Source organism: Gambusia affinis, linkage group LG11 (assembly GCF_019740435.1).
Source record: "Gambusia affinis linkage group LG11, SWU_Gaff_1.0, whole genome shotgun sequence".
Classification (NCBI taxonomy): Eukaryota; Metazoa; Chordata; class Actinopteri; order Cyprinodontiformes; family Poeciliidae; genus Gambusia; species Gambusia affinis.
Genome location: NC_057878.1, coordinates 28,354,649 through 28,367,512, shown reverse-complemented (window position 1 = coordinate 28,367,512; position 12,864 = coordinate 28,354,649). Strand labels below are relative to the sequence as shown.

At 40.1% G+C, this 12,864-nt stretch overlaps 1 protein-coding gene across 1 annotated transcript in view; it reads right to left on the bottom strand.

Moving 5' to 3' along the window:
- Positions 1-12,864, bottom strand: part of col5a2a (collagen, type V, alpha 2a) — a 40,876-nt gene that overhangs the window by 11,043 nt on the left and 16,969 nt on the right. The window contains exons 2-25 of the mRNA XM_044131546.1: positions 10,685-10,912; positions 9,223-9,242; positions 9,112-9,144; positions 9,013-9,045; positions 8,859-8,912; positions 7,483-7,575; positions 7,336-7,407; positions 5,636-5,680; positions 5,498-5,551; positions 5,355-5,408; positions 4,063-4,116; positions 3,930-3,983; positions 3,741-3,794; positions 2,811-2,855; positions 2,658-2,711; positions 2,525-2,569; positions 1,487-1,540; positions 1,294-1,392; positions 1,157-1,201; positions 976-1,074; positions 838-891; positions 635-742; positions 183-236; positions 2-100 (exon numbers count right to left, since the gene is read on the bottom strand). Coding sequence (XP_043987481.1) covers positions 2-100; positions 183-236; positions 635-742; positions 838-891; positions 976-1,074; positions 1,157-1,201; positions 1,294-1,392; positions 1,487-1,540; positions 2,525-2,569; positions 2,658-2,711; positions 2,811-2,855; positions 3,741-3,794; positions 3,930-3,983; positions 4,063-4,116; positions 5,355-5,408; positions 5,498-5,551; positions 5,636-5,680; positions 7,336-7,407; positions 7,483-7,575; positions 8,859-8,912; positions 9,013-9,045; positions 9,112-9,144; positions 9,223-9,242; positions 10,685-10,912 — 1,604 coding nt within the window. The remainder of the gene's footprint in view (position 1; positions 101-182; positions 237-634; positions 743-837; positions 892-975; positions 1,075-1,156; positions 1,202-1,293; positions 1,393-1,486; positions 1,541-2,524; positions 2,570-2,657; positions 2,712-2,810; positions 2,856-3,740; positions 3,795-3,929; positions 3,984-4,062; positions 4,117-5,354; positions 5,409-5,497; positions 5,552-5,635; positions 5,681-7,335; positions 7,408-7,482; positions 7,576-8,858; positions 8,913-9,012; positions 9,046-9,111; positions 9,145-9,222; positions 9,243-10,684; positions 10,913-12,864) is intronic.

Below are 12,864 nucleotides of genomic sequence, written 5' to 3'. Positions count from 1 at the left end.
CCCTTGCACCTGGTAGACCAGGTTCCCCTGGACGGCCCGGGTCCCCTAGAGAACCTTTAGGGCCCGCCGGGCCAGAAATGCCACGATCTCCTTGAGCGCCCTTTCCAAAAGGAGGGAATTACTCTTTAGTTATATGAATCAGACAAAATAAGACAGAAATATTCATGACAAATGTACAATACCTTAGGACCTGGCAGGCCATCAGCACCAGGGAAACCTCTGTTGCCAGGAGAACCCTGAAAAACCAGGAAGGGTTCAGATCAGGCCAAAGTTCGCTCAGTTACCAGATAATCCCTAAGGAAGACATTTCTGGGCAACTTTTCCTGCACAGACCAGAAGTCAACAGGTGGATTTGTCTTGACCAATGACAGTCAACAAACATCGTCTATGCTAGTTCATCCTGGCAGCTTTAGTTTTAGCAACCACTGGGGGAAAGGAGAAGGACTCAGTCAACATCCCTGTTCAAAACCGGTCCAAAGGTCAAAGATGGACCGATTTGGTAAGAAGATTTGGTCCACAGATTTGAAGTTGTGAATGTGAACATGAGAGAAAAATTTGGACTTTTGAAAACCCTATTGTGAAATTATGGGATTATTTAGAACAAGGTATGGTTGTGAACAAAACGGTGACTCACTCTCTCACCGACGGGCCCTGGAGGGCCAACCGAGCCAGAATCTCCACGTGGTCCTCGCTTTCCTTCCTCACCCTGAGGTCCGATCACTCCCTGGGAACCTGGTGGACCCTAACAAAGACAGAAACATAAACCAGAAAGGATCCAAACATTAGAAAACTGCTGGTCAGTCTCAGGTAATCAGCTTCTTTTCAATGGACTCTTACCGGTTCTCCCTTTGGTCCTGCTTCACCTTTGAAACCAGGAACTCCAACGTCTCCCTTTGGACGGAGGTCAGTCTCATTAACAGGAGTGGAGGTTTAACAGAGATCCAGAAATAGGTGAAAACTTTAGAGTCAGCTCACCCCCTGTCCTTTAATGCCAGGCTGACCGGTGCTTCCCTGCGGTCCTGGTGGGCCGGACGGTCCAGGGTGGCCTCCAGGACCTTGTGGACCCAAGTTACCCTGTAAAGAGTGACCCATTGGTTGGTTGATTGGTTTGTAGTAAAGAATGTAGCTCAGTTGGAGCTGAAAAACATTTACACACCACTGGTCCTTTGGTTCCTGGGCCTCCATCTGTACCCATGGGTCCCTGTGAACACAAAGCTCCTAACGTTATATTACATTACATCCATTTAATGCCCTACAAGTGAGCTGCCAGTATAAGAAATGTCAGCTGCTGACCCTCAGTCCAACTGGTCCAACTCTGCCTTGGTGACCGGTCTCTCCTCTCTGACCCTGAGGGCCTTCTGGACCTCTGACCCCTGTGGGACCAGGCTGACCCTGTGAAAGACGACCACCATGTACAATAAGCATCATGAAGTCTGAATGTGTCTGTTGTCATGATGTCCAGGCCTCAGTGAGTTTCTGTACTTGCCTTCATTCCTGGGCCTCCTGGATACCCGGCAGGACCGCTGAGACCCAACGGGCCCTGAAGTCCGGCAGACAAGAGAATATTAGTTATACTGATGAAATTATTAATTAGGATGGCAGATAAACAAAAGCATGACCTAAAACTGGCTTTATGAACTGTCTTAACATGGTGAAGAAAATATTTTCCCAAGTAGATTCCAAGGAAACGTTGCTGTTTACACAAAAGGCTCATGAATTTCTGATTATACAAACAGAAATTCAAAGAAATGAACCCAAACATGCTGCAACATGTTTTCTGTCCAAGAAGAAAATTTGGTAACAGGTTAGCAGTGGTTAGCACAATATAGCTAACCCACTAAAGCGCTAAAGCGTTCAGCATTTTTGCTAACTTTGAAAACATTTAGCGCACTTAGCTTCCCGTTTGCAACATTTTCTGGATAAATCCTAAAGCGCTAATTTACTTGACTGTTTTGTATTTTATATTTGTGTTGAGGTTTTGGTTATTGACTGTAGAGATGTTTATATTCATGCTCTTATTTTGAAGTGGTTTACGTAGCAGTTCCGTTTCCTCTCATCAGGTTTTTTCTCTGTTTTTCCAAAATACAGGAGCAATATAAAAAAACAGACAGTAGAGAACAAGACTTCAAAATAGTGTGTAAGGGTGTGATAGAACGTGTAAATCATAATGTCAAAATTAAATTGGTTTTCAGGGTTTTTAGTCTTTCAAGGACAGATATAATTAGAATTTAAATTAGCGCTTTAGCATTAGTTTTTGCTAAATACCATGTTGCTGTAGCGCTTCAAACAAACAAAATTCTCTTCATCTGTGGTGTATCTAAGCTCAATAGTAGAACTTGCTTTGACAACGACTGCTCTTGCTTCTTGTTAAACCTGTGAACTGTTGCCACCTGCTGGCCAGGAGGGTTAAAAAAAGATGAATGATTGTAATGTTGGAATCCACGAGCATCAGAAATGCCAGCTGCTTTTATCTGACATGGTTTTGTTTGGTAAATACTCAAAAGCAGAACATTGTATCACTCACCAGTGGACCAGGTTTCCCGATGTTGCCAGGCATGCCACGCTTTCCCTAACAGACGTTGAGTTTCATGTTTATGAATGTTATTTTTTACAATTCAGTGTGTAGTAAAAGTAAAAGTTAGCATGAAGAGACGTACTGCCACTCCACCAGGTCCAGGCCGGCCTCTTTCACCAGGCATCCCAGCAGGACCCTGTTAGTTAAACACAAATAAATTACCCATCCATAAAAATGATTTAATTAAATTTACACTTTTATGCTTCTAAGAAAAAGAAATTGTATTTGAACTCACCATGGGTCCAGGTCCTCCCATCGGGCCAGGCGGTCCTGTAGCGCCCTACAAAACCAAATAAACCTCCTTTTATTGCTCAATAAAGATGCTGCATCAACATGGCCCTCTCTGTCAGTCTTAATGACAGTTCAGTGGGAACTAGGCGTGCCTCAGGGATGACTCCTTGACTCCTTTCTATTTCTGTTCCTCCCTGGTGTTTAAACACCAGGGAGGAATAAAATTATTTGATCAATTCTACGCAGATGACACTCAGATTAGTCCATAAATCTGAAAATACATCCTATTGTACTGTCTTCCCAAATTATTTCAGTGTAGTTGGACAGATTCCTGGCAGTCTATCGTATAATGAAGAATTTGATTCCATTTGATTTATGTTGCTGCTCCAGTTAAAACAGTTTCAGACTTGCTATTCTTGTTAAACCTGTACCCATGGTTTAACGGGGTACAGGACCAATCGGTCACTCTTTACAGGGTAAAATTTGAGGCATTTTATATATCAAATTAATACTACAGAACTTAGTTTTTATAAACCTAATTTGATGTGACAATTTCATAATCAACCTCTTGACCAGGGGTTCCAAAAGTGGAGGTCGGGGCCCCTGTGGAGGCCACGACACATCAACTGCAGGTCGAGAAATTATTTTCATAATGATGAGATCCATGAGGTGTGTGTGAGATTATAAATAAATGTGCCCTTAAATGTCTCATTAAATAATGAACAGTAATACTTTTAATTAATTTTAAAATGCATTTTATTATTTAGGGAGCGCTATAACTGTGATACATCAGATCTGCTGCTGAAAGCAAACCTCAAGTTACCAAAGAAGGAAATGGATAGTTACAGTGGAAACAATGGCCAACGCAAATTGTTCTCATTATTGTCATTAAATGCAAATCTTCAAACCTTCAGAAAACAAAGATTATTTTTACCTTGGATCCCACAGCTCCAGTTTCACCCTTTAGACCAAGAGCCCCAATGTGACCCTGAAGGCCAGAAACAGGATTCAGTAAACAAATTCAGTGAGATTTTCAACAATCATCTAGAAGAAACGAAAATCAACTAAATTCATTTTTAGAACCTTGATTAATAAAATCGTTTTAAAGTTTCTTGTTACTCACTCGATGCCCCTTCAGGCCGGGCGGACCGGGCGTTCCAGGAAATCCTCTTGGTCCCTAAATGTGAACGAAATGCAAGATTATTTATGGGAATTGAAGATTTTAGTAAAATAAACTCTATTGTCTCCAAAGTTACCGCTGATCCAGGGAATCCAACTTCTCCAGAATTTCCTGCTCTACCAGCTTCTCCCTGGATGAGAAAAAACATTTACAATCCAAGGAAATGCAGGAATGTTTAATGAGTTTAGAAAATGTTATTTTATCATTAGTTCTCATTTATACTCGGCTTAAATAAAGTAAGTCCATTTTGTTCTTTTTGTGTTTTCAAATATTTTAAATACTTGTATTTCCAGACGTAAACATTTTCTGTGCTGTAAATGCAATAAACCTGAAATCAGAGAATCAACATGTAAGCTGTGTTTTTTATGCAAATGAAGCACATCAGGCTTGACCTTTCACCTCTAAGAAATGATTTCCTCAGACAAAGTTCAGGATCCTTTTGATGGATCTGTTTTTCCAAGGACATAGTTTTTGTCCCTGTTTAGGGTCCATTCACACCATTCCTGTTTAATCCAACTCCAGTCTGCCTGCCTAGTCAAAGTCCGGTTTGTTGGGGAATGCTGATCGAACTCTGGAACTCTGGAAGTGAACTTTGGTGCGGTTCGAATGTGAACACCAAGCGGACCAGAGACCATTTGAAAAGTGCAGGGCATTCTGGGTAAATACAACCAGAACAAATGGGCTAGCTTAGCGCTAGCAGGAGAAACGGCTAAGAGATTTTAGCCAAAGACAAAAAAGTAATCCTCCAACTACTAAAATCTGACGACACTCTATTTTGTTTACATTTAGTTGCTCTTAGTGTCTTCAGAGATCTTCATGTTGCTTCATTCAGTGGTTCTTGGTGCAGCGCCCCCACAGGCCAGGAGGGGAACAGGTTTCTCAAAGGGTTTGGTTGGTTTGACTCACAGTAGAAAGCAACTGTATCAACTGAAAATGTAACAGAGGATGTTCCCCAGTTGAACCGAGTCGACCCGACTATCAGATGTAAAAACATCTTTAGACTGTGAGGAGTTCATCTGGTGTGCAGAGGGATTAAATATCTACCAGTAGAGCGGGTAGAGCAGAATTATGCCTCGTTTCCACTGAGTTGTGCGGTTTGGTACACTATTCTGTCTGTTTCCATTGTTCATCAGTAGGAAAACGCCGGACCGTAAAATATTGAACCATGGCGTTCCGCTCAGAGGAAACGAGGAATTAATGTCCATCTCTGCTCTTCAGATTTCATTGAGTTTGTTTTGATTTTATGGCTGCAGAGTTACAAAGACAAAATGTTTCTGCTCCTTTCTCAAAGACATATTCAACATTAAGTAGCACTTTATATGTGTTATTGTAAATGTTTTAAAGTTCTCTAATGCTGCAGAGACTCACGTCTTCGCCTGGTTTTCCTGGCGGGCCCTCCGGTCCCCTCTGGCCTGGCGGACCCTGATAAGCAAAAGCAGTCATGAAATTAAAATATCACAATAAATGATTGATGTGTAGTACAAAGTAAAGTTAGAAAATGATCTCTCTACCATGTGACCAGGATCACCAACTTCTCCGGCAGGTCCTTGTGGTCCAGGGTGACCCTGTAAAGGTAGGATTAACACGTTTGAGGACAAACAGAGCGAACATGCAGACATCATTAGATAGGAGACGTGTTTCAGACTTACAGGTGAGCCGTTTGGTCCGGTTGGTCCTCTGGCTCCAGCTTCTCCCTAAAACAAACATCCAAAGGATTCATTTCAGGAGCTGCTTCATATTTATGGTGGTGCAGCTGAACGTTTCCAAATAATCTCCCTGAGAAACCATCAAGAACTTTGATACTTTGGTTTATTTCTTCAACTTTTAATAATAAAATCGATCCATTGGTCAATTGGGTGGTTTAACATAGAGACAAATCCACCAATGGATTGTTATCAGTTAACCTAATATGGATGTTTTTTACTGTACGAGGAAGCTGGAGTACCTGGAGAAAACTTTCATATTCACATAGAAAGTATGCTAACTTCACAGAGTTAGACTTGAGGACAGAGTGATCCAGAATACAGTTCCTCCAGTAAACTCTGGGTCTGACCTGAGGCGTCTCTGCAGTGTTTACGAGGCTGAAGGGGTTTCAGAAGAACTGGGACAGAGTGATCCAGAATACAGTTCCTCCAGTAAACTCTGGGTCTGACCTGAGGCGTCTCTGCAGTGGAACATGGTTGGAAAACCTCCAAAGGGAGGTTTCAGTTTCAGTTCATCGTGAAGAGTTGCTCCGACCTCCCCCAACACGAGAGACCTCCTCACCGTTCCTTTCTCTAAGCCAGAGTCCAGTGACCCTGTAAAGTTCAACAGGGAGGAACTGGGGGAATCCACCGCGCTGCCTGGGAGAGTCTCAGCTTCGCTTTTATGCAGATGATAATCACCTGTTTCTGTCTTGGAGCAATGGCTTTTATCATGCAGTGAAGAGGTTCAAAGCACAGCCAGGCTTATGGTTTCTACGTTTGTACTCACACCAGTCCGGTTTAATCCACTTTATTCTAACCCCAGTCTGTTTTTCTGGAAAGTCCAGTTCAGTTGGTGGGGTGTGAACGCTAATCAAACTCTGAGGCGTACTCTGGTCCTGCAAACCTTTGTCTGGGTTTGGTAGAAGTGAACTCTGGTTCAGTTTGAATGTGAACGCCAAACAGACTTGAGACCGTTCCAAAAGCAGGGAGTGGACTACAGCGCAGGGGCTTCTGGGTAAAAACAACCAAAGCAAATGTGCTAGCTAGGAGGAGCTTGTGGTCTTATGCCAAAGACTAAAGAGAAATCATCCAAACACTAAAATCTGATGCCTCCATTTTGTTTCCATTTGGTGAAGAAGGAAGTTGCTCTCAGCGTCTTCAGAGCAACTTGGTTCTTGGTGCAGCGCCCCCACAGGCCAGGAGGGGAACAGGTTGCTCAAAGGAAAGTAAACTGTATCAACTGAAAACGTAACTATTGTTGAAACTTTGGTCTCCAGTCAAACCAACCCTCCCTGAGAGGGATGAGTTCAATTCATGTTTTGAAGTTTTTCATGTTCTTGGTGTTTTGTCTCCATCTAGTGGTCATTGTTAAGCCTAATTTTGCAAATTTGCATACTAAATATGTAAATCCAAAAAGTAATGAATTGTTTTCTGTAAAAGATGCAGCGCATCAAGTTACTTGGTTTCATTTTCACAACTGGAGCTTTTATGTTGAAAGAAGTCAGAAACATTCACCATCTATTGATGCTTCCACATCTTTAGCCCTAACAGCAAACCAAAGAACTTCCCCAGAAGGTCCGACACCAGGAAACAGCTCCTGATGTTCTTCATTTCGAAGCATATCCACCAGAGCCGCCCCTGCGGCTGCGCCGGCCGGTTCTTACCCTGGCTCCACTCAGCATGTGCTGCGGTCCTGTTTTTGAATCCATTCCTTGAGCCATATGCGCTCCCAGCCCCTGCAGACGACACGGTTCAGGTTAGATCAGGCTGCTTCCAGCTGCCGGCTGTTCAGAGGCGACGTCTCCTCTCACCCCCGGGTGTGACGGAGGACCCGGAGGTCCCGGTTCTCCAGGCTGGCCCGGGATACCCGGCTCTCCATCGAACCCTGGCGGCCCTCGCAGTCCCTTTAAAGTAAAACAGACGGACTCAGACCGACTCCAACTGGCGCTGAATGTTTTTATCAAACTGAAACATGGAAATAAAAGTCAGAGCTGCCAGACTTAGTTTGACCCCACTGATCTAATTTAGTTTGTTTTAGTTTGGAAATATCAAGCGGTTAAACTAAAACCTGAAGCATAAACGGAGCTGAACCTCACATTGTTTTTGGAGTTTCAATAATTCATTTGTTCTGGTCGTTTCTGGGCTGGAAAGGATCGCAAGCTTGTGGGATTATTCTCAAATTAGCATCAAAAATGTCCAGTCACTCCAGAGTTTAATCTCAAATAAAAACTGACCAGATGACTTCAAGATGACTCCACAAACACTTAAAAATCAGATAAATAAGGAGGTCAGAGGTCGTTACTAAAAGTTTAAAACCACCTAAAAGGACCAGGAAGTCAGGATGGGGATATAAATCAGGCAGCATCTATTTAGCTGATATTTAGCATCTTTCCTAACTAAAAACCTCAACAGCTACGAGGAGCTGATTTAAGTTACACTGTCAAAAGTTAACAGCTATAATTTTGGTTTTTTATCCCTTGGAGACAAAAATTGGGGCTTAATATTTCAGCCAAATGTTATTAATTTATAAATGTCACAATTACACACTAAATATTTAATTACCAAACTAAATATTTAGTAAACTAGCAAAATATTAAACTCCAAATTGAATATTTGATAGAGCAATTTGGAAAATAGTTCAATGTCTGCTAAACCTTTGATTAACATTTTAGGTGTTTGCGGTCAAAAGACTTTAATTGAGGAAACTGAACATTTAGCTTCCTAGCTAAATATTTAGTGTGGAATCTAAATGTTTACTTAGCAAGCTAAATATAGTTTTAACCTAAATATTTAGTTTCAGACTAATTACTGATTTAGCTAGCAAGCTAAATATAATTTGAAGCTAACTTTTTAATTAGCAAGCTAACTTAGCTTCAAGCAAAGTGGTTAATTTGAAGCTAACCGACCCAGGTCTGTTTTTAGGAACAGAACAGAATTTAAAAAAGAAAACTATGTTGCTAACATTTTTCATTTAAAGTTAAAAAAGGGCCACACAAAATTTTGCCAAGGGCTGCAAACGGCCCACGAACCTCACTTTGAACACCACTGCTTTGTACTAATGTCTGTATATAATTTATAATAATTAAGGCATTAAAAGATTAAAATAATGTGAGTCTCATGCCGATGATAGAAACGTTTTCCTGCTGCTTCAGGTTTAGAACATTTTGTTTTCCAGAACCAGACGTACGGGTCTTCCTTTGTTTCCGTGAGGTCCTCTGTGTCCTGGTGGCCCCGGCGCCCCCTGTCAGACAAAACGAGCATTTCAAACCAACAGATGAAAACAGGGTGAGCTTAGCAGGAAGTGACATGTTTGGGCGTAACGGTGAGGCGGAGCGACGCACCATTGGTCCAGGTCGGCCCCGGATCCCCGTCACCTGCAGAGGAAAACCCGTTAGATCTGTGAAACCAGAACCGCTTTAGAGATGTGCAGCTCTACTCACATAAGGAACCTCTCCTGGTTCTCCTTTCTGACCCTGAGGACGCAGAGAGAAACGTCAGAGAAACGCCGGCAGCGCCAGGCGGGCGACACGAAGCAGGAAACGACGCCTTACCTTGTAAATTCTGCCTCCGCCTGCAGGACAGAGAAAACATTTCAGACGGTTAATGTTTTTATTTTCTAAATTGATCATTTATCGTAATTCAAATTTGTTGTCATGATAAAAGCCAAACTGTCGGGATTGTTTGTTTTTGTTTGTTTTTCTATTTTCTCCACTGAAAGCTTCGATAAAAGATGAATAAATGTTGTTACTGTGTGCAGTTTAGTGACACAAATAACTCTTCTTATTTAACTGCAGTCCTAACGAAGAGCTTAACAAATGGGAAGGCCAGTTGCAACAATCAATGAGTCAGTTAACCACATGAAAAATTGAAATGATCTCAATAATTTTCCATTTACATCATTTATCATTTTTTTCTCTTTCCAGACACAAGATGATAAAAATCTATGGTCTCAAAAAAACGTTTTTAAAAGGACAATTTAAAATATTTCACTTATAATCTGTCAAAATTTTTAAAAAGATGTTGAACGAGCATGCCGCACTTTTCAGCAGGGGTGGGCAACATGGATGTAAAGTTTTATTACTGTTACTATGTTTTGTGGTCAAATTATTTGTTAATACTGTTTTAGTTAACTGTGTTTTATAATGATATAATGTAATAATGCCATAATAATAATAATAATAATAATAATAATAATAATAATAATAATAATAATAATAATAATAATAATAATAATAATAATGAAAGAAAACATTCTCAAAGATCAATAAACTTTAAATTCTTTAACACTGGAACTGGAAGATAAATAAAACAACAGAAACAACAAATAAAATAAATTATGAACAAAATTAATCTTCAAAAAATGTTTAGTTGAGGCCGAAACACCAAACTGCAGATAAAAATGAAAAATCACAGAAGTGGAAATTATTTATTGGGCGATTAATTGATTTATCGTGACCAGCCTGTTTGTTTGTACAGATTTAAAGCTGATAAATCAGGGTGTCCAAAATGTGGTTCGTGGGCCATTTGTGGTCCCTGGATGAGTTTTGGTGGCACAAATTTTTGTAATTTTTTTTAGGATGAGATTTTTTTTCTTCATAAAATGTTCAACAAAAATATTTTTTCTTTAGTTTTATTATTATTTATTCTTACCTCATAATAAGTTGTGTAAAAAACATCCAGCAGGTTTTTACTAAAAAACAAACTTGGTTGCAACAGTTTGTTTGGACAAATGAAGCAAAATTTGTGGAAGTTTTCTTTTCTGGAAAAAAACTAAAAACATTTTATAACTGAAGAAATTGAAAATAATAGATGTAAAAAGTTAATGCAAATACTACATGTTTTATTTATTGCTTTGCAGATAAAAGAAAAATAATTCACAATAATATTTTTTTTAATGGGCGGGGGGAAAAATTGTCCCCTGAATATTTTCAACTTGGAGTTTTGAAAGTGATAAGACGTCAGTTTTGCTCGTTTTGAGGTTTTAGGAAGGACTTCCTGTCTGTGGCAGCTCACCGACGCTCCCCGTCCCGCCGCCGCCGCCGCCGCCGCCGGGCGAGTCGCCCTGGCAGACGGGGCAGCACTCGCCCTCCGGGATGTACAGCTTCTCACAGTTGGTCACGTCGTCACACTGGATGTCGTCACACAAAACGTTCCCTTTGTCGCAAACGCAGATCCGGCACGGCGTCGGCTTCCAGATGTCGTTGTTGGTGTAGATCTGGCCGTCCTGTTCGCAGCTGCCATCTGGAAACACAGAGGAAGAGGAAGAGGAAGAGGAAGAGGAAGAGGAAGATTAGCTTCTGATGGAAGAGGCTGAAAAGATCCTGTTATCTTTACACAAAGAAAGAAACAAACCTTTTTATTTTGAGAATAAAGTTCTGACATTAAAGGAACCAAGTTGTACGACAGTCATAATATTAGAATAAAGTCATAATTTTACAATAATAAATTCATATTAAGAGAATAAAATTATACAATAATACAAGAAAAAAGTGGAACGACAAAGTGAATATGAGAATAAAGTCGTGATTTTATGATGATAAATTAATAATTTTAAGAGAATAAAATTGAACCACAAAATCAAAATAATAGAAGAAAAAAGTTCTAATTTTATGAGAACAAATTAAGAATAAAATAAAATAATATGACAATAAAGTCAAAATAATAATAGCATAAATTCATAGTTAAACTAAAATAAAGTCATAATACTAGAATTAGGTAGAATGGTAAGAAATTATGAAAATTCCTAAAAAAATAATTTTATAAATTCAAAAATAATAATTAAATGAAACGAGGAACCTTCAGCATCTTGTGAATTTATATTTTTGTATTGGTTTTATACATAAAGAAACATTTTATCTTTTAACAGCATCAGCACAAAACAATTATTATTAGCAAAACTTTGATATGATTAGAAGAAAGAATCAGATTAAATTAGTTGGTAACTAATTTAAAAAACAACAAAACAAAATTTTACAGTGTTTTATGTTTTACAGCTTAATTCTGTTGATATTCTTTAATTCACTGATATTCTCTCTATCTTGACAATAACATGATTTTGCTGTAAGAGACACAAATTGCTGTTTTTCTGATTCTGTTTCCCGACTCTAGAAGAACCGGAACCGACCAGAACGGTTGCTAGGAAACGGGCGTTGCCTTCTGGAGGCGGGGCTTCAGAGGGACAAGTGAGCTGCAAAAAAGTGACTCTGTTTAAAGTTTAAACGTCTCACAGGAGAACGAATGAACTTTCAATCCGGCTGCAGGTTTTATACAATAATCTCAGATTACCACCAAAGTTCAGTTTAGAGAGGTGATGTCACACAGGAACATATTCCCATTTTTACACCCACAGATTAATCCCCACAGGAACATATTATACTTGAAAATGTGGGTATTTTTCTCTACTTTTAACCAATGCATCTGCCTTTAAGGCAGGACTGATAGTTTTCAGTCAAATCAGAGAAACATTATATTTCAGCTCCAAACTCATCATGAACCGGCTCTTTAAGGAAACATATGTCCTAAATAAAACACAGAAGGTTTGTGAAATGTTCAACGTTCAGCCACTATAAGGTTGGACGTTTCCTGAAGTTTCAGATTCCTCAGTTACTCAGCAGTAATCTGAAATGTTCTGGTTCTGCATGTTCTGCTGCTGCACAGCACTAATGTGAAACACAGGTTGCCTCCATGAGCTGCGCGCAGCGAGAGGAAAGAAGAGGCTGGAAAACGTCTCTGTCTTTCAGACATGAGGTCATCCTTCCAGAGGAAACGGAGGGATGACCTGAAACGGAGCAGAAAACTTCAAAAACTCTAGAAATAATGGTCAACAACCAGAAACATCCTGCAGACAGGAGACAGAGCATATAGGAACGGTGCAGAGAGGACGACCTCTGACCTCTACCTGTTTCTGCTGCTAACAGCAGGTGGCAGCTGTGAGCTTCAGTCTGCAGGTGAGTCACAGACAGAAAACGGACATTTTTCTCAGCTCACAGTGAAAACTAATTATTTTAAACAGGTTATGAAATTATTAAAATCCAAAATCCTGCAGAACGTCCTACGCTGTTATTTATTAAAGAGAAACAACAGCGCCTGGATTCTTTACTTTTTCAGCCAGTCGTGACCTTTAACCTTTAACCTGAACCCTGTAGGGTCTGAGATGTTTAATTTCCCTCTGGAGACGAAGGATTTCAGGAAGT